This window comes from Etheostoma spectabile, chromosome 8, assembly GCF_008692095.1.
Source record: "Etheostoma spectabile isolate EspeVRDwgs_2016 chromosome 8, UIUC_Espe_1.0, whole genome shotgun sequence".
NCBI classification, from domain to species: domain Eukaryota; kingdom Metazoa; phylum Chordata; class Actinopteri; order Perciformes; family Percidae; genus Etheostoma; species Etheostoma spectabile.
This window is the reverse complement of record NC_045740.1, coordinates 11,877,236-11,904,702: the sequence shown is the minus strand read 5'-3', so window position 1 is coordinate 11,904,702 and position 27,467 is coordinate 11,877,236. Positions and strand designations below refer to the sequence as shown.

Genomic DNA, 27,467 nt, shown 5'->3' with positions numbered 1-27,467 from the left:
AGAAGTTTAAACACAGAACACTGGATGCTTTTTTTACAATTATTTGATATACCAAACAAAGAAATAAACATACTGAATAATCAGTTTCAGCCCTACGTGAGACTAAACCACAACCAATGGGAAAAATTAATAATGGGTCCTCATCAAGTTGAAAGTGGATTTTATTTAACAAATCAGCGTCATATTTGCACACAGGCACGCTTTAATTTAAAACCCCTGCACACCCACACACGTCTTTCCTTTATTGTAGCTGATTAGGCCTCTTTTCTGCTTGCGGTTGAGCAGTGAAATGCTGGGAGTTTTCTGAGGTCACCAAACTACATGAAAAAATCAGAATCACAATTATCTGTTAAGACGTGTATGTGTCAATCAGACTTACACATGCCCACATAACCCTGTTAATTAACGTGGGCAACCAGGTACCATGTATTTAATGAAGTTAAATCCACAATAATGATGGAAATAATTAGAGTTTGGACAGCTGTTTAGTCCTCCTTGTGCAGTTTTCCAGTGAAAGTGACAGATAATTACTGGCGGTATTGATTATGATCTTTCACAGATGGATAAAAAAAAAAAAAGCCTGAATCCAACACCCACCCCATAAAACTTTTTTTTAAAAATGATACAAATATTTACACACTTCTGAAAAAAGCCGGTATTTCATAATAAAACAACTTGTAAACATTTTCCCAATGTCTGGTTACGGTCTAGTGGGTTAGGCAGAGTGGTGAGCTGACAGTCGGCTGCTGCTGAGCTCATTATTGAGCGTCATTTTCTGGAGGAATCATAGTCTCACTGTTTGGCTGCTCATTCAGAGGAACCTCCTGAGAAAGAAAAAAACAGAAGAAAAAAAAAAAAATCACAGTAAAAAAGTACCAATGTCATTTTCCAAACAGCCTTGAGTTACATTTCGATTCAAAATGAATTGTGTCTACAACGTTAAAGGTCGTGATATTGGCTTACCTTAAGATGTTTGTAGATTCCAATTTGGAAACGGCAGCAAATAACATCAACCAAGAATCCTATCACACCATGGAGCATGCCTGCAGGTGAGAAAAAGATCCAACTTACTGTAGCAAGGGTTTAGGTGAGGTGAAAATACCTCCAGACTTTTAAAGACAGAATGTCTACCCCTCACAAGCAGGACTATTCAGTTAAAATTTAAAACACGGACTTGCCAGTAACTCTATCATCGTAGAGACAGTTAATGACAATACATTAGTTATCTCCTCCCATTATAGTAAATCCTTCTGTGAGGAGACTTGGTAATTCAGTTGTTTTTTTTTTAAATGATTTGCTGGAGTAAATGACAATATTAGATAACAGTGAAAATGTCCTGCTTTCCATGGTAAATGAATGGAGCTGTGGGCATACATAATGTCTAAGGAACATACATTTGGTGATGCCTGATTATAGTCCATTAACATATTGTTTAGATTTTAAATTGGGCTCCCACCTGCATTACTAAGCAAGCATAACATTAATTTGACAAAAGAATAAACTAGTAAATGGTCTATGTGATGGATTACTTACATCTTCCACATCTTAAGTCCCTGCAAGTAGATTTTCATACTAATACACAATACATTCTAAGTTAAAAATTACACAATTGTTGCCTTAAGGCCAGGAAAGCAATCTTAACATTAGCAGCAACAATTTGGCAGTCAGCATTTAAAGTAAGTGCTAAAACATGATAAAGTTCCTGTGTGTTCCTTTAAAAAATGCATCAGGCACACTGCAAATGTGTATCTGTGAGAGTTTATCTACCTGTTGTAGAGAAAATGCCTCCAATGATGCCACAGAGTCTAACAAGAAACTGCCAGAGAGGCATGTGCTGCTCGGTGACTTTGACCATTAGTGAGTTTATATCGTATTTCATAAAGATCCCTGAGACTCCATGACTGCCAGCAGCATGGTTTATCACTCGTTCCTGTAGAGCATGAAGAGGATTACAAACATATTCACCATAGCGTTACAAAGCATACTACACAAAAATACAACCTTGTGCAAAATGTAAACCTACCCGCTCAGTGACGGAGTACTGGTGTGTTTCTGCAGAAACCTTGTAGGTGTTCAGTTTGGTGGGCACAATGGTGATAAAGTACTGAAACATGTGGTTAGCTGGAGACAATAACCAAAAATGTTTGTTAGCTCAGTGAAACAAAAGTGTTTATATCAATGAAAAAGGATTAAGTTAAGATGAAAATGGATTTGTGTTTGACAACACAGACGTACATTCAGCAGAGACCTTCTCTGTGCCGTCCAGAGGGCTAATAATCCCAGGAACCACTTCTCCAAAGGACAGGTGGTCAATCCGGTGAGAGAAATTATAAGCTGTGACACAATCAAAACAATAAGTAAATATCAACACGTGAATATAACCGCTTTATTCCATGAGTCAAAAACCACAAACTTGAATTATCTTCGCCATGTTACCCAAGTATGAGAACATACATAAAGTATGTTTGACAAAGTTTTGTCAAAAAGATAATGAACTCACTGTCATGGCTGACAAGTGCAGCTAGATGAGCATGGCCTCTGGGATGAGGAATGGACCTGTGCAGGAAAGAAAAGGTCAGCCACTGCCAAATGTGTAGAGTTTTAAAGCTGTTTGGATACATACTTGCCAACGGTAATGTGGAAATTTCCTGCCACCTTGTTGACATACAGGTGTCCCTGTATCCTGCAGGCATTAAGGGTAGTGGGACTGTCCTCACTAAAGGGAAAATGAGCGACACAATGTGGAGGGAATATGTTTATCACAATTATATGGAAGGTTAAAACACTTCCTTGTTTTTCTTTGTAAGCATAGTTTCAACCATCACTAACTTCTCAACAGAAATGGGCTAATCTTGAGGACCCTGTACCTTTGAGGCTCAGCAGGAGGAGCTCCTTTCATTGCAGTCTTGAAAAGTACGTCCTGGAGAGCGTGCTCCACTCTCAGACGTTCCTGGATGTGCAGAAGTGTCCTAAAACACAGAGGGACAGAATAACTAAGGATACAAAAATCAATTCAACGGACAAAAACATTTTACATTTCAAGTTAAGCAGTTTAATCTTACATGTGCCATAATCTTCTCTCTGGGGAGAGCTCAAAGTTGACCTAAAATGTGACATAACACAATTGTCATTCAAGCATCAATGAACGTTACTACTGTCCAAAAAAAAGAAAAATTAATGAATTTTTTCTTATTTCATTTTTAGAATTCAGTAAATAAACTGTTGATTGCACACTGAAGGCATTTATACTCACTGGTATATATTTTAAGCCATCAGAAGCAACCATGTTCTCTGCCAGATCCAGGACATCCGCACCTATATCTGCAATACAATTAAAAACATCCATGACATCTTTCTCAACCAAATATGAATGAGTGCTTTTTCTAGATTTGTACTTACATTGGCATCTCATGGCCACTGTAATGTCAACATTTATCCTCAGCTTACTGTAAGTAAAGAGCAGATGCAGTTTGGAAACATACTAAGCCAAGACAGTTGGTTGTAGTGCAATAATTAGTCCTCTTACCTGCTAAAGTCCTTGTCCACCTCATACTCATACTTCATCCATGTGTCTCTGTACACAAAGAACTCCAGGAAGGCGAGGAAGGCCATGAGAGTGAACGCTATCAGAGACACTGGAGAGAGTATCAAAATGAGCCACTTTAAATTTAAAGTTACTCTTTCTAGCAGGAGTTACGTTATGCATGTAGTAACTGAAGACTACATTTGGCTGTGTAGTATTTGTAGCTAGGTAATGTTACCTGTCCCACCGCTGGCTGTGGACTCCACATAGCTCTCGGGAACTTTGGGAAACGCGTCCAACTCCTTTACCAGAGTCAGAGCCTTCTTCTTGGTCAGTCTCCTCATTTTAGGAGCAGCAGTGATGCAGCTTCAGGTGAGTCCCTTCAGGTGAGTCCCTCATAAAATGGTTCTTTTCTGGCTGTTAGTTGTTTTGCGTTTCGAAAGTTGAGCAACGTTTAACGTTCAGTTTGTCTTCTCTGTGCTGACGATGAACATGACAGCAGTTAGCAGCAGAGCTAACAGTTGACGTTAATGTTAGTTAGCGAGATAGCCGGCTAAAACATGACTACGAGCGGCTGGTCTTGGTGAAAAAAGTCGTTATTGTACCGTCAGCTCAGTCCATGGTTAAAGGGCTTGCTTTCACAGTGAAACATAAAGAAATGCAAAAGTAAGTTACATGGGGTAACGTTAGCTAGTTGTGTTGAGTACTAACCAACTAGCCAGCTAGCTACGGTGTGTCGTTGGTTTGATGGTTTGACCTCATTGTCTGAAATAAATACTGCTCCTATCTGGATTTAGCGCCCTCTAACGGGAGAGTAGCAAACTGTTGACTGCCGCCATTAAAAAAGCAAGTTGGTAAATGAAATGAGTAAAGTGAAAGGTATGGAATATATTACATAATCTGTGGCACAGCAATATATCATAGGATGGAATACAATAGAGTATCACAAATAACAGTATAAAAACAGTATGGGTATAATATAGAGCACAGTACAATGTGTACAATGTAGGTCTCAAAATATGTCAATGCTTATACTTTATTTTTCCTTTTTCTGCAAGGAAGCATGTTCTTCTAAGGTAGCCTACACACTGAGGCTGCAACATGATGTAAAACCCAAACAAAGGAATGTGTTAACGGATTGGGGAGACCCATAGACAGTTAAAGATAGGGAAGACCGCATACCAGCCCTTAAAGAATGATGGCTGGATGATTTATTTTTTATTTTTTATGTAACCTTTATTTGACCAGGTAGGCCGTTAAGAACAGGTTCTCATTTGCAACGGCAACCTGGCCAAGAAAAGTATAAGTGTGCAAGACAACATACAGTTTTACATTCAATGGAATACAAGAATACAGAATACAATAGGCTACATAAAGTGCAGATTAAGTAGGCATTACAAAGCCGGCTAGTTAGTGATGTAGATAAATGCTGTGATAAAGTGAAGACCCATACAGTTAGTGCAAGTTGTGGTCTAGTTAGTGATGTAGATCAGTAGTAACACAGTAAGCATGGATAGACAGTCTACACAAATGCTGAATGTAGTAAAGAGTCAGTGTACAGTTATTGCAAATAGTGGTCTAGGTAGTGTGGTAGATCAGTAATAACACAATATGCATGAGTATACAGTGTATATAAATGCTGAGATGTAATAAAGAGTCAATATACAGTCAGTCCAAAGTGTGGTCTAGATAGTTATGTAGAACAGTAATAACACAATATAAATGAATAGACAGACTATAGAAATGCTGAAATGTAGAAGAGTCATCATACAGTTAGTGCAGATTGTGGTCTCGATAATGATGTAGAACAGTAGATGTGCAGAAATTGTATGACAACAAAGGTGGGAAGAATAACAGTTGAGCATGCCAGAGCAGATGCACAGTGCAAAAGAGCATGAACAGATATGATAGCAGGAGAAGATGTGCATCCATGAAATGGTGCATGACAGAGGTGAGCAAAGCAGTGCATAAACAATGGAGAAAATCCTAGTCCTTATGGTACAATACATTTCCATATGGACAAAGAATTTCTCTTCATCCAGCCATCATTCCTTAAGGGTTAGTATGTATGTGATGATATGCGGTATCATGTACTTGTTTCAGTTACAGACTGATTATGAGGGTTTGGAGGCAGTTGGCAACAGGAAATTGTCTCCTTCCACTCCTCCTCTTTTAAGAAGAAGGTAAACCTGTTTTTTGTTTGCTGTGAATATTGCCTTAATTGTTAACTATGTTATGTTATTCAGTAAAGATGATGTAGAAGTCACTTGAGCCTCTGATCTGTGATGTACAAAGCACATTCAGCTTGTCAGTATGTCCTATGCTATAGGCTGTCTACATTCTAAGGTAGTCCCTATACTCTTTATGAACAATGAAATAAGAAAATTACAGGTTAACATTTATCAAAATGAATAAACCCATATTTCGCAAAATAATGGATGAGAATGCACTGGACGCAACAAAAAAAAAAACATTATGTTGGCTAAAGGTGAAAATAGTAAATATCTTAAATTGATTTTTATATTTATAAGGCCATTAAAAAGATTATTCTTTTTCATTTACTTCATTGAAAATTGCACGTTAGTCTTCTTCAAAATTCCTTTGTTAGTTTCATTGGCTGGGCCAAAAGCAGGCTTAGATTTTTATTATAAGTGTCTGACAACATTATGGAAATGAGCCCGACAGAGAGAGGCCTTGTTAAAACCTAGTTAAGACCTTTTTGTTTAACCAGAAACAGCTCTGAGACTTCTGACGCTAAACCCACCAGACTCCATTTATAAAAAACAATACTTAGCGAGTATAGAGGCAACATTTTTTTTTCCCCTTTAAAACATAAAAAGTTTATTAAAAAAACTACAACGTTGAAAAAATTTTAAAGCAAACCAAAACGTCTTTTCAAACTTTTATTTCATTTCTGTTGACTTTGAATGAAGTGTATTTAATAATTCATAATATAATACAATACCTCCTTAGAAATCCTTTACTAAGTTTTTCAGACCTAAACAAAAATAAAGCCTGTCAAGGCAAACAACACTTTTTTGAATGTAAAAGGGAAATTACAATTTCCCCCCAATTTACTTAGTTCCATTTTAAAGCTAGTTGTTTGTGAACGGGGTTAATTGCTTCCGACCCCCTTGAGCCCTTTGCGGGCTAGGGAAGGCGGGGCTCAATAGGGCAGTCCCCAACGTCCATGTTAAGCACCGCCCAAAATTGCACACTGCAATAAGGGGCTTCTCACAATGGGCAGTATGAGAAACGTGATTTCTTTTTAAAAATCAAGAGTCCCTATTTTTGTAGAGCCCAAGATGACAAATTTTAAGCATAAAAACTATAATACGGGGTCTTTAAAGGGGTTTTTTTGGGATAAAGGAGAAAAACATTAATATTTAAATTAAAACTTCCTGTTTGTTTTATAATTAATTTTTGTCGACTTTGGGCAGCTTCCTGCAGAGCTGTAATTCTGATTACATCATTTCATGCTTTGGGGCTATTTAGAGCACAGTACTACAGACTGCATTAAAAAATAAAACTTAAAACAAAAACTAAACTAAAAATTGAAATTCATTGTCCCAAATAATAAGGTTTAAAAAAGAATTAAATCTAAAAGGGAGAATCGAAAAAAAGATTTTTTTTTTGCCTTTGTTGCAGGAGGGGGGGTCGCCTTTTTTTTTCCTGGGTTTGGGTCAATGGGTGACTTCATCCGGCACCATTTCTGGTAATGTTTCTCCTTCTGTGGTAAAAGGGGTATGACAACCAAAATCTTTGAAAACGGGGTTAAGAAGACCTACAATTTTATAAGCCCGGGAATTGGGAGAGTTTTTTCACCCTTTTTTTTTACTTGTCTAACTATGCTTTTCTGTCACATTGGCAGTTTTGGCATCATTCCTTTTCAAGTTGCCCTCATTGGACATCGGTGGAGAAGTGGCAAGAAAATAATGAGCCAAAAACCTTAAACAGAAAATATATTTTACTACCTTAAATACTTCAGGTGATATGCTCATATGGTGCATATTTGTAAATAAATAAATTTGTAATAGTGTTTGGCAAGTTTTTGCCTTGCTGGAGGACCCTGGGCCGCCTGGTCCTCCCTGACAACCTGTTCCTTATTGTGTACAGCTGGAATATTACATGGCCCCATTGACAAATTTTGAGATGATCCCCTGGGTATAGACAACATAATATTATTTTAGCATACTCCGCCCCTATTGCGTTGTGTCAGTACTGAACATAAACTGCACTAGACCTCAACATAGGCTACTACAATGAAACTTCGCAGATAATCACTCGCTTTGAGGGTATTTTTTTTCTAGTGATTTTTCCTACAACCTTTCAGAACTTTATGAATTTTCAACTCTGATATTTTGCTACAGGAGCTCATACTTCCAAACAAAGTTGCAATTATTCATGATACCACAAACCAGTTGTCACACATTGATCCTTGGGCTTTTGGGTACCAGGTTACCAGAGCAGTTGCCAGCATAGCCTCATTGGTCTACAACCTTGAATCTACCTGATTTATTGCCTTAATACCTATGTTTTGAGATGGTCTATACCAGCCTATACCTTTCTAGTCATCCGGTTCTTTACTATAGTTTTATATATTTCTCTACATCTCAATTCTATCTACTACTGAATGAAAAAAAAGTTTGTAAACTTTAAATGTGTAACCTAAATGTTGTAATAACATAGCTATAACTCACTTTATTATATCAAGACACTTTTTGTCAAATGTTTTTTTTCACATACTTGAGCCAAAGACATTTTTGAAGACACAATCCTAAGTATCACTTTAAGTATACTTTAAAAATATGACATAAATAACAAATAAAGTACATTTTAATCTGGACTTCCCTTTTACACAAAAACTGCAGAGAGCAAGGAGTGGTCGGATCCTAATCACTCAACCTGGTTTCCAGCTCTCGTATCAAAGAGCCTGTGCCCTACTCTTGTGTCCTCGAAACGTTTGCTGAATCACTAACAACTAAACTTATCCCTGACTTCTCGGCAATGCAGGCGGCAACCAAAGAAAAATTCTTGGCAGGGATCCGTAAAGAATTGGTTTAAATGCTGCTGTAAACATTCACGAATGCATTAATAAAACATATTTCCTTGTTTTAACAGGGGCCATAGAAAAAAAATGCGCAAAAATTATATTGTAATATATGACAACAAAATAATTTTAAAAGTATTTTTCAGTTTGAGAACACTAATTTTGGGGGTTTTTAAGAAACCAAAATACCCCCCCTCAGTTTTAGGGTTTTCATGATAAAACTTTTATTTTGGGGAACCAATCCCTGGATTTTGGGGGTGTGGTGTAAAAATCAAAATCTAAATTTGATTTGGGTAAATTACAATTCAGGTGTAAGTTAAACAAAGGGGCAAAAATTAACAGAAAATAAAATTTCGATATAAAAAAGAATTAATAGTTGGGCCCATTGTCACCGTAAACCCCTCTAGCTATTTAGCAGTATCAGATTGGGTTTCCCTAGCGCATCTTTCAAACAAAAGAATAAAAACTCAAGCAGCGATGGGGGGCCCCCCTAACCCGCGACAGTGGGGGGGAGGGGGCCCCTTTCCCCCCCCGGCGACCGACATTTCCCCCCCACACGCTGAAAACGCCCAATGAAAAAAAAGAACTCCCCGCGAGTTCACGAACTCAAAAGTATGTCTACACCATTATCCGTGAAAGGGGGCGTGGCCGGGCCCCTCGGAGGGCGTGTCAATCATCACCCAAGAAAAACAACCCCTCTGCTGATCATGTACCTACAAAAAACCCAACTCAACAGGCAATCTGTGAAAGGGGGGGGCGGGGCCTTGGGGGGGGGGCCTCCCCTGGACCGCTGTTCTTGAACCCCCGCCTTAAATTAAAGGCCCGGGGGGGCTGGCGTCGGGGCGGTCAAAAATCACCCAAAAAAAAGGAAAAATCTTGCTGGGGTTTTTTTGATACTACAAAGCCTATCTCATAAGTCATTGGGAAAGGGGGCGGGCCCAATAAGGGGGGGGGCGGGTCAAACTAAAAAAAAAAGGGGAAGTTTGCTGAGTTCAGATACCCCCATAAGTATTTTGTTTACAGGTTTTAAAGGGGGGGAAAGGGGGGGCGAGGGGGGCGTGGTCATAAATAGCCCTATTAAAGGGAAAATTCTGTTTTTGAATCAAAGATTTTTCCTAAGGATTTTTTATTCCAGGGGGCCTATTAAAATCCTATTGGCCTGGAGGGGTAGGTGGCTCTTTGGGGGGGGGGGTCGCCGATAGGAAACCCTCAAATTTTTCCGCCCCCCCCTCAGTATCCAAAACATCAAATTTCCGTCAGCCCCCCCACCCCGATAACAAAAGTTTTCTTTAAAACTTTCATCTAAAAATCTTAAAGGGGCCCACCCATTGAATTTTGGATGGGTTTAAAATCTTGAGGAGTTCTTTAAAGTATAGCCCTGTTTTTAGGATTTCCCGGTTGCACTAGGGGGCGCAGGGGATTTGACGATTTCGGTTTGTAGATTTGTGGGGGTGGCTTAAAATCCTAAAAAAGTTTCAAGCCGGGAAAAATGTACACTAAATTACATTCACTTCCCCAGACCCCCATTTCCTTTTGCCAGTTTGGGGCGCTACTCCAAAAGTCCTTTTGGGCCCTGTGGTGTCCTCCCCGGGACTTTTGGTGTTTTGAAATTTTCAACAGATCGCAAAGACACTGTAGTTACACCAATTTCACTTTTTGCAAACACCCAAAATGGCCGCCATGCCACCCCCACCGTTTGACGAAAGTTTTCTTTTATAAATTTTATCGTCAACATTTGGGTGATAACACCAATTTTAAGTACGGTAAATTCAGGGGATTCGTTAAAAATATAGCACCTGTTTTTAGGCCCCCTTCCCGTTGCCCCTAGGGGGGGTATGATTTACCCAAAAGCGGCGTGTAGATGTGTCGGGGGGGGACCTCTGTGAATGGGAAAATTTTAAACCAATCGGCAAGTCGCTCAATTTTCCCCCCCTTTGTTTTGGGGGGCGAATCGCACAAAATGGCCGCCCCGCCACGGCCACGCCTAGCAAAAGTTTTTTTTTTTAATAACTTTTCATGTTAACATTTTAAATGACAAACCCAATTTTAAAGATGATCACAAAAAGCTCGGGAGGATTCGAAAGTCACTGTGGAATGGGCAAAATCGCAAAATTTCGCACTTCAAAAAAAAAAGGCGGCTTCCTGTTGGGTTTGGGGGGGGGCTACCATGGTTTTTGCCCCCCTGCCATGAAAATTTTGTGTACCAATTTCGGAGTTTACGAAAACCGTAGTGGGGGGGTAAATTTTTCGTAAATTGTAGGGGGGCTAGCGGCCATTTTTTTTGGGCCTTTCCCCGAAAGCATTAAAATACAAATTTTTCACCAATTTTGATGCCCGCCAAATTTGTTGATTTTTTAAATATGAAAGTCCCCAAAAAAGGCAATTCTTTGACGGAAAAAATAATAAAAATTTAACGGCAAGCAGCATGGGGGCCCCCCCAAACCCCCGGCGAGTCGGGTTCTGGCAGCCTCTCCTTGCGACCGCGGCATTGCGCGCACTCGTCCCCGGATACGCGCCAAGAAAAAGTGAACCCCCTGCTGTTATGATACCCCCCCAAAAACCTATACGTCACAAGGTCAACCCGGGAAGGGGGGCGTGGCCGCATCATAGTGGGGCGGTCAAACCACCCTAAAAAGGAACTTCTGCGGGTTCGACCCCTCAAACCTATACTCATACGGTCTTCTGTAAAGGGGGCGGGGCCCGCACAAAGGGGGGCGGGTCAAAACATCACCCATAAAAAAGGGAACTTTTTTTGATTCATTAAACCCTCACACAAGCCATACGCATACGGGGTCTTTATCGGGAAAGGGGGGCGGGGCCCGCACATGGGGGGGGGGGGTTTCAAACATCCCAAAAAAAAAAGGGAAAATCTCTGCTGATTCATTGACCCCCACCCCCTATACGTCATACAAGTCATTTTGGAAAAGGGGGCTGGCCGCATCATTTTGGGGGGGGTTATACATCACCAAAAAAAAGGGGAAGCCCCGCGATTAAATTTACCCTCACTAGTATCTTTTTTAAAAGGGGTTAAAAATTTTAGAAAGGGGGCGGGGCCCGGGAGTGCGGGCGGGTCATAACTGGGGGCCGCCTCCCTACTTTTGGGACACTTTCAATTTCATGAAAATCGGATATGTTTTTCAATAAGTTTATTCCTGTCCCGGGTGGGGCGCTATTTCCAAACTCCTTTGGTTGGTTTTCTTCGGGCCTGGCCCTTTTTGGTGTTTTTTGGGAAAATTTTCAAGCAATACGCAACTACTTTTTTTACACCCCTTTAATTTTCATTGCTAAAATAAAGGGGCCCGCATGCCACCCCACACCGTAGCGAAACTTTTTTTTTTAATAACTTTTCATCTTCCCATTTTAGATGACAAACCCAATTTTGAATTTGATGGGATAAAACTCTAGGGGGATTGTTAAAGTATGCCCTTTTCTTTTTGGCCTATTTTCCGTTGAAAATGGGGGGGCGCTATATTTGAGGCATTTGGGGCTGTAGAGTCGTCGGGGGGCGGACTCTGATGAATCCAAAAGTTTAAAGCAATTTGAAAAGTACACTGTATTCGCCTTTTAAACTGATCCAAAAACCCAAAAGGGCCCGCCATGCCACCCCACCCGTTTACGAAAGTTTTTTTAAAAATTTTTTCACTTAAACATTTTAAAGAACTCAGACTGTTTTGGGAAAAGTCGATTGATAAAAATTTAGGGGGGAGTTCGTTGTAAGCCCTTGCCTTTTAACTTTTTCCGTTTCCCACTAGGGGGCGCTATGACTTGACGAATTTGGATGTAGATGCTCAGGGCCCGGGACCCTGAGAAACCAAAAATTTTTGGGAAATGGCAATGTCCCTAAGTTACACCCTTTCCTTTTTAAAAGGATATTTCCTTTTGCCAAATTTGGGGGCGCATTAAAAAACCCATTTTGGCCTTGGGTGCCCTCGGCCGGGGCCCTTTTGTTTTGGGGGAAAATTTAAAGCAGATCACAGTACACGTGTTACAGCCAATTTTCACTTCATGCTAAACCCCAAAAAATGGCCGCCAGCCACGCCCACCCGTATGACAAAAATTTTTTTTTTTAATCTTTTCATCTCACCTTAGGATGATACACACCAATTTTAATTTTTTGATATGAATCTCTAGGAGGAGTTCGTTAAAGATAGCCCCCTTGCTTTTGCCACTTCCTTTTGCCATGGGGGCCCCTTGATTTTGAGCCATAGGGGGGTGTGATTTCGGGGGCGGACTTGAGGGGTCCTGGAAAGTTTCGAGTAATCGGAAACAAACGAACCTGAGTTACACCCATTCCCGTTGGTGGCAATGACAAAAGGCCGCCCCGACGGCCGCCCTTGACAAAAATTTTTTTTTTTAAAAACTTTTCATCGTATTTTTTTAAAGATACACACACCATTTTACTATCGGGAAAAAGCTCTAGGAGGATTTTTTAAGTCCTGGGGAAAAGGGGGCAAAACGCCAATTTCCCCTTAAAAACAAAATGGGGACTCCTGTTGGGTTTAGGGGGGTTTCCAGGGAGTTTTATGTCCGGCCTTGAACATATGTGCCCAAGTTCGTGCTCTACGTTAAGGGTTTGGGGGGCAAATTTTTTCTTAAATTGTAGGGGGCCCTAGCGACCATTTTTGTGGCCTTTCCCCGAAACCTTAAAATACAAAATTTTCACCACCTGATGCAGGCCAAATTTGGGGGTTTTTTGATTGATAAGTCCCCAAAAAAGGAATTCATTTGAGGGAAAAAAAAAATAAAAATAAAAATAATAATTAAAGTGCAAGCAGCGATGGAGGGCCCCGCTACCCCGCCAGTCGGGGTTTTGGCGGGGCCTCCTTGCGACCGGCAATAAAACATCACCTCCCCAAAATCGTGCCCCTGAAAATGAACTCCCCGCGAGTTCATTGATCCCACCAAGCCTATACGTCATACAATCATTATCTGTGAAAGGGGGCTGGCCGCTCATTTGGGGGGGGTCAAACCTCCCATAAAAAGAATCTTGCTGGTTCATTTTACCCTTTCACAAGCCCATACTCTAAGGTCTTCTTGAAAGGGGGCTGGCCGCATCAAAGGGGGCGTGTCGGGCATCACCATAAAAAAAGGAATCCTGCTATTCATTGATACCTCAAACATACGTCAAGCTCATTATCCTGAAAGGGGGGGTGGGCCCCATCATAGGGGGGGGTCAAACGTCCCCATAAAAAAAAAGTCCCTGCTGAGTTCCTTTTCCCCTTAAAAGCCTTACTCTAAGGACTATCTGGGAAGGGGGGGGGTGGCCCTCATAAAAGGGGGTGTCAACTCACAATAAAAAAGGAATCTCTGCTGATCATTGATACCTACACAAACCCTTCCCATACAGGCCCTTTGTGGAAGGGGCGGCCGCAACATAAGGGGGGGGTTTTCAAAAATCACCAAAAAAAAAGGGAATCTCTGCGAGTTCATGATACCTTACAAAGCCTATACGTCTCAGGTCCCCACTGGAAGGGGGGTGGCCGCATCATAAGGGGGGGTGTCAAAATCACCAAAAAAAAGGAAGTCCTCTGAGTTTATGGGACTCACCAAGACTGTCCCATAACGGTTTAAATTTTAAAGGGGGGGGTGCCTGGTGGGCTGGGCGGGTCATAATATAGGGCCCCCCTCACTATCCGAGACCCCACATCTAATTTTAGTAATCGGGATGTTTGTTTTAAGGGATTTTCTTGTTGCCAATGGGGGCCTATCTCCAAACTCCATATTTGGCCCCGTAGTTTCCTCAGGGGGGGACATTTGGGGTTTTTGGGGAAATTTCCCGCAATCCCCACAAAGTACCTGTAGTTACTCCAATTAATTTTATCGTAAACACTCAAAAAGGGCTCTGCCAGCCCCAGTATGACGAAAAAAATTTTTTTTAAAAATTTCATCACAAAAATCTTGGATGATACAGACCAAGTTTGAATTACGGAGAATCTTAGAGAGTTTGTTAAGTATGCACCCTTTTCTTTTAGAAAATTTTTTGCCACTAGGGGGGGCCCATACTGTGAGCGAATTTCGGCTTTTGATTTGCAGGGCCGGACTCTGAGAAACCCGGAAAGTTTTGAGGGAATCGGACAATGTCCACTCAAGTTAAACCCCCCTTTCCTTTTAAAGGGGATATTTCCCTTTCCCGATGTGGGGCTACCCCCAAAAGTAAATTTTGGCCTTGGGTGCCCCAGCCGGACTCTTGGTGGTTTGTGGGAAATTTCAAGCAAATACGACAAATAACGTTTTACAGCATTTATTTTTATCCTAAACCCAAAAAGGCCCCCGGCCCCCGCCCCCACCGTTTGACAAAAAATTTTTCTTTTAATAACTTTTCATCGGTAACATCTTAGGATGATACACACCAAGTTTGAAGATGATCGGATGAAATCTCTAGGAGGATTTGTTAAAGTATAGCACCTTGTCTTTTAGGCCTATTCCTGTTGCCACTAGGGGCGCTATGACTTTGACCCAATAGCGGGTGTAGTGTCGTCAGGGGGGGAATCTGATGAATCGTGGAAAGTTTAAAACCAATCGGACAACGTACGCTCAATTACACCCACTTCCTGTTTCGGGGGCGAATCGCACAAAAGGCTGCCCCGCCACGGCCCCGCCCTATGACGAAAAGTTTTTCTTTTAATAACTTTTCATCGTTCAGGTTAAGATGACCCACCAAGTTTGAAGATGATGGGACGAAAGCTCTAGGAGGAGTTCGTTAAAGACGAATGTGGAATGGGCAAAATCGCACAAATTTCGCACATTCAAACAAAATGGCGGACTTCCTGTTGGGTTTAGGGGGGGCTACATGGAGTTTTATGTCCGCCCTCCCATGATACATAGGTGTACCAAGTTTCGTGAGTCTACGAAAAACGTAGTGCAGGGGCTGAATTTTGTTATTGTAGGTGCGCTAGCGACCATTTTTGGCGCCTATTCCCAAAACCCAAATTAAAATACGTTAAATTTTCACCAGACTGATGCGACGCCAAATTGGGAGTTTTTGAATATGATAAGTCCTCAAAAAAGGGCAATTCATTTGACGGAAAATAAAGAATAATAAAGAATAATAAAAATTTCCTTCTTTCCCAAATAGGGCCTTCCCCGCCTGTGGGCGCTCGGGCCCTAATAATAATTCCTTCAGTTCCAATAGGGCCTTTTCGCCGCCTGTCGGCGCTCGGCCCTAATAAAGCTGCAAGCACGGATGGAGGGCCCTCGCTAACCCGCGCCAGTCGGGTTACTGGCGGACGCCTCCCCTGCGACCGCGCTTTGCACGTCACTCGTACCCTGAAAATTGTCGCCAATGAAAAGTGAACTCCCTGCTGATTCACTGATACCTCACCAACCTATACATCATACACGTCATTATCCGTAAAGGGGCTTTGGCCGCATCATAAAGAGGCGTGTCAAACGTCACCAAGGAAAAAGGAACTCTCTGCTGAGTTCATGATACCTCATAAAAGCCTATACGTCATACAGGTGATTATTGGGAAAGGGGGGTGGCCGCATCATAAGGGGGCGGGTCAAACATCACTAATAAAAGGAAGTCTCTGCTGAGTTCATTGATCTTACCGAGCCTATCATCATACAACTCACTATCTGTGAAAGGGGGCGTGGCCGCATCATAGTGGGGCGTGTCAAACCACCAATAAAAAAGGAAAGTCTCTGCTGAGTTCATTGATACCTCACACAAGCCTATACGTCATACAGCTCCTTATCTGCGAAAGGGGGCGTGGCCGCATCATAGGGGGGCGGGTAAAACCCTCACCAATAAAAAGGAAGTCTCTGCTGAGTTCAATGATACCTCACAAAAGTATCTATGTTACACCGGTTTCAAATTTATGAAAGGGGCGTGGCCTGCGTGACTGGGCGTGGTCATAATATAGGGGCCGCCTCACTATCCCCTGTAGCCACACATTCTAAGTTTCATGAAAATCGGATGATTTTGTCCTATAAGCATATTCTTGTTGCCAGGTGGTGGGGTCTCCAAAAGTCCAAATTGGGCCCCTGTAGGTGCCCCCGGCCTGGACTCTTGGTGTTTGTGGGACATTTCAAGCAGATACGACAACGTACACTGTAGTTACAGCCACTTAATTCTTCATTGAAAAAACACTAAAGATGGCCGCCATGCCACCCCCACACCGTTTAACGAAAAGTTTTTTTTTAAATAACTTCATCTTCAACATTTTAAGATGACTCATACTGAATTTGAAGTCGATCTGAGAAATCTCTAGGAGGATTTCGTTAAAGTATAGACCTTGTCCTTTAGAACTACTTCCTGTTGCCACTAGGGGGCGCTATGACTTTGAGCGAATTTCGGCATGTAGATGTGGGCAGGGGCGGACTCTGATGAATCCTGAAAGTTTCAAGAAATTGGACAATGAAACTCAATTTACACTCATTTCCCTGTAGACGGCATATTTCCTGTTGCCAGATGGTGGCGCTATCACCAAAAGTCCATACTGGCCTGTAGGTTCCTAGGCCTGGACTCTTGGTGTTTTTGGGAAATTTCAAGCAGATATGACAACGTACACTGTATTACAGCCAAATTTCTCTTCATCGCTAAACACCCAAAATGGCCGCCATGCCACGCCCCCACCGTATGACGAAAAGTTTTTCTTTTAAAACTTTTCACGGTAACATCTTAGGATGATACATACCAAGGTTTGAAGTTTGATCGGAATGAAATCTCTAGGAGGAGTTCGTTAAAAGTATAGCACCTTGCCCTTTTAGGCCTACTTCCCGTTGGGCCCCTAGGGGCGCTATGACTTTGAGGGCCCAATAGCGGTGTAGATGTAGTCAGGGCGGGACTCTGATGAGTCCTGGAAAGTTCGAGGTAATCGGACAACGTACGTCGAGGGTTTCACACTTCCTGTTTCGGTGGCGAATCGCACAAAATGGCCGCCCCCACGGCCCCCGGCCCTATGCGAAAAGTTTTTCTTTTAAAAACTTTTTCATCGTAACATGTTAAGATGACCACAACCAAGTTTGAAACTGATCGGACGAAAGCTCTAGGAGGGGTTCGTTAAAGTACGACATGTGGAAATGGGCAAAATCGCACTAATTTCGCACATTCAAAACAAAATGGCGACTTCCTGTTGGTTTAGGGGGGGGCTACCATGGAGTTTTATGTCCGCCTGCCATGATACATATGGGTACCAAGTTTCGTGACTCTACGTTAAACGTAGTGCAGGGGCTGAATTTTTGTAATATTGTAGGGGGCGCTAGCGAGCCCTTTTTTTGCGCCTATTCCCCGAAACCATTAAAATACGTAAATTTTCACCAGACCTGATGCGACCCCCCAAATTTGGTGAGTTTTTTGAAAAATGAAAGTCCTCCAAAAGGCAATTCATTGACGGAAAATAAAGAATAATAAAGAAATAATAATTCCTTCAGTTCCAATAGGGCCTTCGCCGCCCTGTCGGCGCTCGGGCCCTAATAATAATAAAAATAATAATAATTCCTTTAGTTCCCTAGGGCCTTCGCCGCTGCGGCGCTCGGGCCCTTAAAAATAATCACAAATGAGTAAGGGATTTTGCTAAGGTTTACTATCATACTATAGATATACATCCAAAGTGAGTTACCCTTTTCAACTTCAAATTTATCTGCATTTTTTTAATGCAGTGCAGGCATAGGACAAAAAGCGTGCCAACAAAAATTCAGTGTCCTCATAGACCGTTCATAGCCAGATCTAACATCTATTTAGGTTGTGACACTCTTCAGATAGATGACTATGACTATAAACTGACTTAATATATATATATATATATATATATTTAAAAAAAAAAACAACTCTATTCTGCAGTTACAGAGTCCGGACCCTCGTCCTGTAGGACAGCTGTCTCTAGGACATCGGAGGTGGGCGTGTCAGGCGGCTCTTGAGACAGATCTTCAGAGCATCTGCTCACTGTGGGTGAGATCACATCTGGACTCGTGTCACAAGACTCTGTGCTCTGCTCCGAGGTGGCTGTTGTAATTGTTGTGGGAGCACCGGGGGAAACTAGGTCAAATTCATCATCGTCGTCCTCCAGGATGGGTGACTCATGGATATCTGCAAGAAAAAACAACAGAGAGATCTTAGACTGATTTGATGAATTTGACTTTGGTTCTGTGGTTATAAAATGATGAATGGAATGAAAATGCTAACTCACTGCTGAAAGCTTCTGGGTACTGCTTAGCAATCTTCCCTTTTAGTGTCCTGGAGAAGCAGATGAGGCCAATAAACAGTGTGAGTGTGTGTGTGTGTGTGTGTGTGTGTGTGTGTGTGTATTTGCATGGAGGGAATAGCAACTTACCTGATCCTCCTGAAGACGCTATCTAGATCTTTCTTCATCTCCACAAGGGTGCGAGTGTGGAGTAGGAACCGTTCGTTCATCTGCTGCAGTCGCACGTTAGACAGCCCGTTAAAGTTGATCAACATTTCATTGGTTTTCTCAAAGCGATCAAGCCTGTTTACACAATAATTCAGCAAACAGAAATGATCTTCAGGTGCCAGTTAACAAAGAACTAGGCAGATATCTGTGTCACTGTCATATGCAAGTGAACTGATTTACACCAAAAAGCACACACATTTTATATTTAGTACAGATTAGTATGGCACTTACATGTGTCTCTGAGCCTGAATGATGGCGTTCACGTCCTCAGAGTTGACCATGCTCAGCATCCTGTTGCAGAACACGCCAGATGCTGTGGGCTCCACCATCGGGAAAATGAAGACGAAAAAGCTGCAAATACGAAACTTTATTTAGAAGTGCAAATAGGTCATACTATTTTCGACGCCAACATCAGCATTGAAATCACGAGCCCACAAAGAAACCTTAATCCTGAAACTAATGTTAAATTATTCAGTGCCTATCGTCATCTACAGGGACGGTCAAACCCAACTGTAAAGTTTCTCTGTGAGATGTTTTACTACAGCATGTTGATTGACGTTATTAAGAGCAGTACAGCGAGAGCCCCCGGTCAGCAGCCGGTCAGCAGGCTGCTCGCCGCTGATTTTACCGTTAACTTCCGGTGAGCTACAGTGACGAGCGAAGCAAAACAAGTTAAATTAGCTCCCTCAGCTCCCACGGTGGATGTCTTCGTCGAGCCCGGGCTGTTTGAGTAGCAGATTTAAAACGACTTCTGCAGCCTAAAGGTGCATCTGATAGCCACTGATAGCTGGCTGTGAAATAAAAACAAAGCGCTTCCGTGTTTTTTAAACTTCCGGTCATAGGATCACCGTTTCCGGTGTTTTTTCTCTCATGTTTAGTTTCTTCCTTTTTCTTTTCTTTATTTAAAACTGCGCAAAATACAAATGTTCAATAATAACCAATCCAATGTGGTGATCATAGACTGTATATATATATATTAATATTAACGGTCTATGGTGGTGATAGCATTGTTTTTCAGATGTAGAATACATTATGAAAATGACGAGGAAAGTGCGGGACGTTTCAAACTAAGGCATTAGACATTAGATTGAAACAAATTAAAACCATATTAATGTAGAGTGCATGCTACGCAAAAAAAAGAAGTTGTTGAACTCTTTCTACTTAAATAGCCTATACATTTATTATAGAATAGTTTAAAAAAAATAGTCTTTGGTATATGTTAACTTTGATTTATGAAAGTGGTACATCCCATGGAGGCACATAAATTGTAAAAAATTATCCATAAAACATGTATCTGAGGTACAATTTTAAAAGGCTGCTTTGTTAGAGATAGGGGTATAAAAAATAGATGGATCAACTTTTGTTGAACTCTGTTTACAAAATAGTCAATCAGGAGCTTTGGATGTATTTCAACTGTGCTGCAAATAAAACTGCAAATAATAATTTAATACTGCAATTGAACAAATTGCTTGAAATGCACAGGTGCTGACTTTGTGCATTATTTTCTATATAAATCTTTGTATTATATGTCTTGAAACATACTAGCTCATGCTGCTATGCATTTATTCAGTGTTTCAAAACATTTTAAAAGTAATTGGGAAAAATGTTGATCTGTGTTTCCCAAAGCCCAAAATGACATGCCATGAAAGTAGTAGGAAATAAAGTCAATGTAACTTTATGGTTAGTTTGGATCTGGATTATAAATGTATTATTATTTGGAGTTCATTTTGTGTCCACCTACGCACCTTATACCAAGAAATCCATTAACTCCATACTTCCAGAAAACTCACAAAATTATTTTTATTAAGGGACAAGTAAAAAACGTACATGATTTATAAAAAATACAAAACCGCTTTGTCTAACTTGTAAGCTAAGTAAATGCATAGCAACAATACATGCTAGTCTAGAGTTAGGTGTCCTACAATTCTGTAACATTTTTCAGCTACAGGCTAAAAGGGGAAAAGTACAGTTTGGTTGCAATCTATCATTCATCTCAGTCTACATGATACAGATCCAAAGTGATGGTACAGAATAAGTTAGGTCGCACGCAACTCAACTGATGAGTAAATAAATACTTAAGATTTTACAAATATTGACAACCAGTAATTCAATGCAATGTTAAACAAAGCCTGCAAGAGAATTACATTTGATTTCTGAAGTACAAAACTACCTATAAGCTAAAGATGAAAAGTATTCATAGTATTACACTTCTAAGCGGGGATGCAGTGATACAAATAAATATGAAATAAATAAATAATGAAACCCATATATGAGCCATATGGCTCACCCAACCCATTATGTACAGAACATCCCCTCTGCTCCCAACTACAACATCACATGTATGAATTTTCATATTAGTGTTCTGTTTAGAATACCATAAACATACATACAAATGACCTCGGACATGCACAAGTGTCCATAGAAAACCTGATTTGATTTGACATTGGGTGAATTTCAATGTGCTTTGGCTTTTGTTTGATAAATAAAGTAATATTAGGCTATATATAACAACACATTTGTGGTATATAAGAGGCAATGGCATAGAATTTCAACTTGTATAAAGTGTTTTACCTATACTGACCCAGGAATGGCGGGAATTACTGATATTGATATTGCTGAATGACTATAGAACCATTGTATGTTTTACTGTTGTATAATGTGGTATTATTATGCAAAGACATTTCTATTTTTTTTTTTTACCTTACATATAAAAATAAGTTAAAACTTCAGAGAAATGGATCCAAAAAAATAAAAGTAAGATTTACAGTTTATATAAGGCCATGCAATTTTAGTTGACTCATGCATCAGATCAATAGGCTAGGTCTTTTGGATGAGTGGGCTTGCCATTCATGCTAAATGCACTACAGTATGTGTTGCTGAGGCCACAATAAATATAGCTACTGTCCCTTTCTGTTCCTTAATACCGATCCAGAATTAACGCTAGCACTGTCTGTAACACATAATTAAGGCTGGTGTATTTGCTGTTGAAGCTGTGAATAGGCCTTATTTAAATGGGACCCACACACGTATTTGCACACAGAGACGGTCTACAAACACAGACTCTTTGATAGGAATGGATGTCAATGTGAAAAGACACAAACACAAGGGCTACTGTACAGGTCTGTGCTCTGTCAATATAAAGCGTCATTCATTCCAAAACGAGATATACACCATTTCAAAAAAAGAGATATCTACTCTTAACAAAGAAAGCAAAAGTAATGTCATTATATTAGTCAATCTTAACATGTTGGCTTGTGAAAACCACATTGAGAATGGGTTCAGCCGTATGTTTGACATGTTGAGTAATGAATTTCAAGTAGCACCTTTTTTCTGTGAGTAAGATGATCTATTGCGTTTTGGAATAAAATATTTTCAATGTACCAGCAAAGTAGAGCTCCAGCATTTCATCTAAAGTAGATCAAAAACACCACAGATGACGGTCTATCATCAGGATGGCATGAATATTAAATACAACATAAGAGACAAAGTGAAAAAAAACAACAGTTCATAAGTTACCATTTAAACAAAATAAACAAACCTCCAAAGTTACTATGGAGAAGACCAAAGGATTTCCAGCTGCTTTATGATTGAAGGCAATCTGAGGCAACTTCTTTCGGTAAGTGCTTGAGGAAAAAAACAGCACCCCAAGATTTCTTCAGAGATGTGTGCAAGGCGGAGTTTTGCCTTTACCACCCATCCTCCATCACCACCCCGCTCCTGGTTGGAGGTGTTGTCACGGTTACACATAGCTGTGCAGGCTTTGCCTTTTCCTCACACCTTGGTGTCTCCTTCACTTCCTCTTCTGTCTGGGCTTTATGCCCGCTGACATCTACGCCCACCTGGCCCTCCTCTATCTCCACCTCTTCCTCCTCCTCTTCCTCCTCTTCCTCCTCTTCTTCCTCCTCCTCTTGCTGCTGCTGCTGCTGGCGTTTTTTGCGGCAACAAGGTTTGAACAAATGGGGGTCAATGAGCACCTCCCCAAAGCGGCCCTTGTAGATTATTCCACAGCACACCTTTTGCCTAGACAAAAGATAACATGTTGTGTTAGTGTTTGAAGCCGCACCAAAACAATTAAAGGGTCTGTGTCTGTGTTTCACATACTTAAGGGCATTTATAGTACTCCATTACGATGTAATGATAGTGTAACTCTGACAAATATCTAATGTCAGTGTGAATTTTATCTAATGCACGCTTGGTATACAGGTGCATTGGAGAATGAAGCCATGCAAAAGAAGATAGTGAACACACACTCAAGAACACTATCAGCTCTCACATTTATTGACAAGGCAACATGTCGGTAACAGAACGTTGTCAGGCATTTAACGTACAGAGTAATGCAACGCAAATGTGATTTTTACGTTTTTTAGGAAATGGTTGCCTTTACATTTTGAGCATGTGAAAATCCCCAGTGTCAATAACCAGCAGCAATGTGTTGTTCTGAATCCTACATAATGAGACAGCGCGGTCTGACTTACCTCTTCCAGTAAGTGAGGTCCAGAAATGAGAAAACAGGGGAGCGGCTGGACCCAGGGCTGAGCTCAGTGTCTGAACCGTCATCTGACAGGTTGCTGTAGCTGGGAGACTGAGCTGGGGAGGTACTGGAGGTGGTGCTGTGAGCATCTGAATCTGGTGGGCACCACAAAGCGTGAACGATGAAGGGGTGAATTAGGTGTTACATATGTGGTGTGCGTGACAAAAAAAAATCCACTGTTTAAGGAACAAATAAGTGAGTGCCAGCATGTTACTGAATGCCAAAACGCAAAACTCACTGTTTCTTTTAAGCTCTTTCTGCAGCCTGCTGATCTGGCTCGGCCGGGCTTTCTTGGAGATGGACTTTATCTTCTTGGGCCTGGAAGTTATCTTTAGGCTGGGTCCTCCTCTGGCATCAACAACCTGTATGGAGGAGAGGAGAAATCAGTACTGAATGTGTTTGCATGTTTGATCATGATGACCAAGCAATTGCCCAACCATATCAGCGCTGCGATCCAAACTCACATGGTTCCAGTTCTTCTTGGTTCCCACAGGTAGCTTTTTCCATCGTTTCACCAGCAGCACACAGGCGTTACAGATTTCTCCAGATCGCGTTTCACTCAGTCTGCAAGACAATTACAGTATGTGACGAAATGGGAAAATGTTTCAAATCATTAAGGAATCTATAAACGTCAGATTGAGGCGCATCTCTCTCCAAACCTGACGTTTTTCAGCAGTCTCTTACCCAAAACAGCTCCTGAAGTCTTTCTCGTACCGCTTACTGTCCGTGAAACGAGAGCTTGACGACTTTGCGCGGCAGATGCAGCAGCCGTCCAAACTCCTGTACATTTTTGGCTTATGAAAGCCAAACATCTGCGAGCAAGAAATTATTTAGATATTAATCTTTCAAGCTTTTATTGCCATGCATGGTGTGTTAACTGCAGTACCTCCCTGCAGCCGTGATTCAGATAAGAGGTGATATTTTTAGTAGGCTACCATTTTAGTTTAGCCTTTATATGAATTAATACAAACAAATCTGGTGTTTTGTCACAATCAGAGAGCACACAGGGAAAGCGATTTTGTTGGAGCATCTCTCCTCTTTGACCCACATAGGGGGGAAGTAGGTCAATAGACAGCGTGTCAGACAGATCATGTCACCATGCTGCGCTCACAGGATGCACACTTCATTTTGGAAACTCAAAATATAAGCACGCTCTTAGTCCGATCCTCCAGGCTGCACGTTATTTGCTGGGGTTAAAAACAAACTACAAACATAAGTATTGCCAGAGAAACGCAAACAATCACTCGTAATGCAATAAGAACGCCGAATATGCAGAGGAATTATGATTTGTTGCTAGGCAAAATGTAATCTCCACAGCACATGTAGACTTGAACTGCGGCAAAACTGTGAGCCGCGCCCCCCAGACTGTTTTTTTGCCATCAGTCCTCGGGTCCAGTGCGGAGTCTCACAGAGCGGACAGAGATCAGGAAAAATGGAAGACCTCTCACTTTGTTGGTTATATTTTAGATACCACTTCTCCTGAGGACAGAAGATATCAGTAAGGCAGGCTATTTGACATGATAATGGAAAATAACAATGGAAGTTATTTTCAGCAGTAAGCAATCTAACATGATAAATGTGGAATAATGAAAACTGTGGGTTGTTATTTATTAAAATGCATTATTATATATGATATCAATGATGGTGTGTAAAATAGTAACTAGCCCTGCCCCTGCAAAAACAGATTAAAATGTACACAATTTCATGAAACTCCATCTAGCCTGTGTAGCCTACTTTACTGTTACAGAATGTTTATTTGCAGAAACTATCAAATAAAGCCACTGAAGTTATAGCCTTAGCCTATTGAACTAGGAAAGTGCTTCACTGACATTAAAAATATATTTTACACGATAGTAAAGCAATCTATACCACCAATTTAAAATCTGTAACTTTATATTTGTTGTAGGTTATAAAAACAACCTCGTGTCAGCTCGGTGCCTGTATTCTGGAGTACATCACAAGGCCGACCACATATTCACCTTGGAGTATCTCATCTGTAAACTGCAGACGATCTCTGCAGCAGAATACAGTACGTGACGCAACTCAACATGGCAACACACTTCAAAGGCGGAGGCAGTGTGGAGAAGGGGGTGTGATGCGATTTTCCGCAAAAGCTGTAATATTAAAGGTAAACTGTAAATATCCTCCTGAAAGCAGTTGGGACTTGCACGAATCACATGCACTTTTTAAAATAAAAGAAGGCGCCGAGAAATACACTTGTTTTTATCGAGAGAAAAGTGCAAGTCGCCAATTTCACCGCCCACTCCAGCGAGGAAGCATGGCATGCCACACGACCTGCTTCATGCGCACCCATTTTATGATGACCGTCCCCTGCTCGACAATGCCCGACTTTCCCTCCCATCATTAACTTTGTGTAGTGGGATAAACTAGGGCAAACACATTTCGAAAGCAAAATATATTGTTTTCACTTGTAAAGGAAAGCCGTTCTCAGACAATCGTGTAATTTGATCTTTACTCTTTGTTATTCCACAGCCGCGTCACTGCAACAGTCCACCTTCAACTACATGCGCACGAAGTTCAAAGCGACAGCTTTGTGAAAGTCGGTGGTTGTGCTGTTTAAACAGTCAGCTAAACCGTGTTTTAGCCAGCTTGAGTTCCATAAGTACTTTTGTGTTTGCGGTGGTTGTTTTATTGACAGCAGCGCCCGCGTGCTGAGACGCATCTCTGGTCCGGGTGGGCGTGAGAGATTCAACTTGGCTTAACGTTATTTAGCAGGCTTAAATGTGCATACTAGGGACGCACTACAGCCAGCCTACAATGTGGAAAGTAATGCTTTTTAGTAAAGTATGGCTATGTTTCCGACCGTAACGCTCAGAATAACCGACTTTATTAAAATTTCGGGAGCGATAAAGGGAAATGATTTCCTCCGACGGCCAACAACAATAACAACAGCCATCCCCTGATCGTCATGTCTGCCTATGATGCCCGTTCTGGCGCTACTAAACACATCTTCGCGTTAATTCATCTTGCGTTCATCTGGCCTTCCTCCCACTTTGCCCGGCTACTTTAACTGTTCATAATATGACCTACATCAAGTTGACCACCCAGTCGGCCTTGCAGCAGGCCTAAGAGAGCAATTGTTCTGACACAACTCGAAGCTTGTTTTAAATTACTCATCTGAACACACAGTTACTTTACAACCCCTTGAAGATTCAAAGCCCCACCAAAACAACTGCATGCCTTACCTTGTTGCAAGCTGCGTGAAGCTGATACAAAGTAGTCCTTAGAGCGCGTCGTTTTGTGACTATTATGAAAATCAACCCGCATCAGTAACCCGCTCTTGTTGATGTCTGCGCTTGTGGACGGGTCTGAATAGTTGTGGAGATAATGCGCATGCGTCGTATCCACACCTCCATTTCAGAGTAGGGCAGAATGTTTTTTTCTTTTTCTTCAATCAAAGCATTTACATAAACGACGTGTGACGTGTCCGTGCGTCTGCATTCTACAGGCCTTATAAGGATGGGAACATTGCGCGGGAACAGGGGGCTCGGCCCCGGTTGCTATGGCACATTGGAGAGTGTAAGCAAGGGGGCGCGGTCTGTCGTTTTACTACTGAACGGCAGATGGCCCGTCTGGAGGCCTACGGTTTTTAGGGGGCTTGCCTCGGCGACGTCTAGCAGGGATGGGCTTTGTTAATTTGAATTGCGTGACATTGGACCAGATTAGTGGTAAATAGAAGGTGGTGGAAAAAGACCTCCATCCAGTGGTCAGTTTAGGGTGATCAACCATTTATCCGTTAATTTAAGCAAACCACCCACCCTGTTGTCGCTTAGCACTGCATCGGTTTGATAACATTTACTAGAATGTGAGATAGCCAATGTGAGCCTTGAATTAGATTGATGATCAAAATAAATAGAATTATCACTCATGTGCAATACAATACAATTCTGCAAAAAATATTCTCAGTACTCTACCCCTTTTAAATACAACACACACAATTAAGCTGCCATAATGTCATTCAAGACACCTCAGAGTTTGTCTGCAATTTTC

The 27,467-nt window shown here is 41.4% G+C and overlaps 3 protein-coding genes across 6 annotated transcripts; all 3 read right to left on the bottom strand.

Moving 5' to 3' along the window:
* Positions 1-143: 143 nt before the first annotated feature.
* Positions 144-22,317, bottom strand: ergic2 (ERGIC and golgi 2). 2 transcript variants are annotated; one of them, XM_032524727.1, is made up of 14 exons: positions 22,307-22,317; positions 3,762-3,940; positions 3,527-3,635; positions 3,400-3,446; positions 3,254-3,321; positions 3,063-3,103; positions 2,868-2,969; positions 2,624-2,716; positions 2,501-2,556; positions 2,236-2,334; positions 2,024-2,121; positions 1,768-1,930; positions 964-1,043; positions 144-824 (listed from the first exon to the last, which is right to left on the bottom strand). In XM_032524727.1, the coding sequence occupies exons 2-14, from the start codon at positions 3,865-3,867 to the stop codon at positions 759-761; spliced, it is 1,128 nt and encodes a 375-aa protein (XP_032380618.1). In that variant the 5' UTR covers positions 3,868-3,940; positions 22,307-22,317; the 3' UTR covers positions 144-758. The 2 variants fall into 2 exon arrangements, with proteins under 2 accessions (XP_032380618.1, XP_032380617.1); XM_032524726.1 differs by lacking the exon at positions 22,307-22,317 and having other exon boundaries at positions 3,762-4,294.
* On the bottom strand, positions 18,176-19,791 carry kxd1 (KxDL motif containing 1). 3 transcript variants are annotated; one of them, XM_032524729.1, is made up of 5 exons: positions 19,614-19,765; positions 19,157-19,279; positions 18,848-19,000; positions 18,704-18,750; positions 18,176-18,603 (listed from the first exon to the last, which is right to left on the bottom strand). In XM_032524729.1, the coding sequence occupies exons 1-5, from the start codon at positions 19,763-19,765 to the stop codon at positions 18,347-18,349; spliced, it is 732 nt and encodes a 243-aa protein (XP_032380620.1). In that variant the 3' UTR covers positions 18,176-18,346. The 3 variants fall into 3 exon arrangements, with proteins under 3 accessions (XP_032380620.1, XP_032380622.1, XP_032380621.1); XM_032524731.1 differs by having other exon boundaries at positions 18,347-18,603; positions 19,157-19,276; positions 19,554-19,791; XM_032524730.1 differs by having other exon boundaries at positions 18,347-18,603; positions 19,157-19,276; positions 19,611-19,758.
* sinhcaf (SIN3-HDAC complex associated factor) lies at positions 20,701-26,914 on the bottom strand. Its single transcript, XM_032524728.1, has 6 exons — positions 26,663-26,914; positions 24,141-24,268; positions 23,921-24,020; positions 23,695-23,818; positions 23,401-23,551; positions 20,701-22,945 (listed from the first exon to the last, which is right to left on the bottom strand). Exons 2-6 carry the CDS (start codon positions 24,266-24,268, stop codon positions 22,612-22,614), a joined length of 837 nt encoding a protein of 278 aa, XP_032380619.1. The 5' UTR covers positions 26,663-26,914; the 3' UTR covers positions 20,701-22,611.
* Positions 26,915-27,467: the final 553 nt, after the last annotated feature.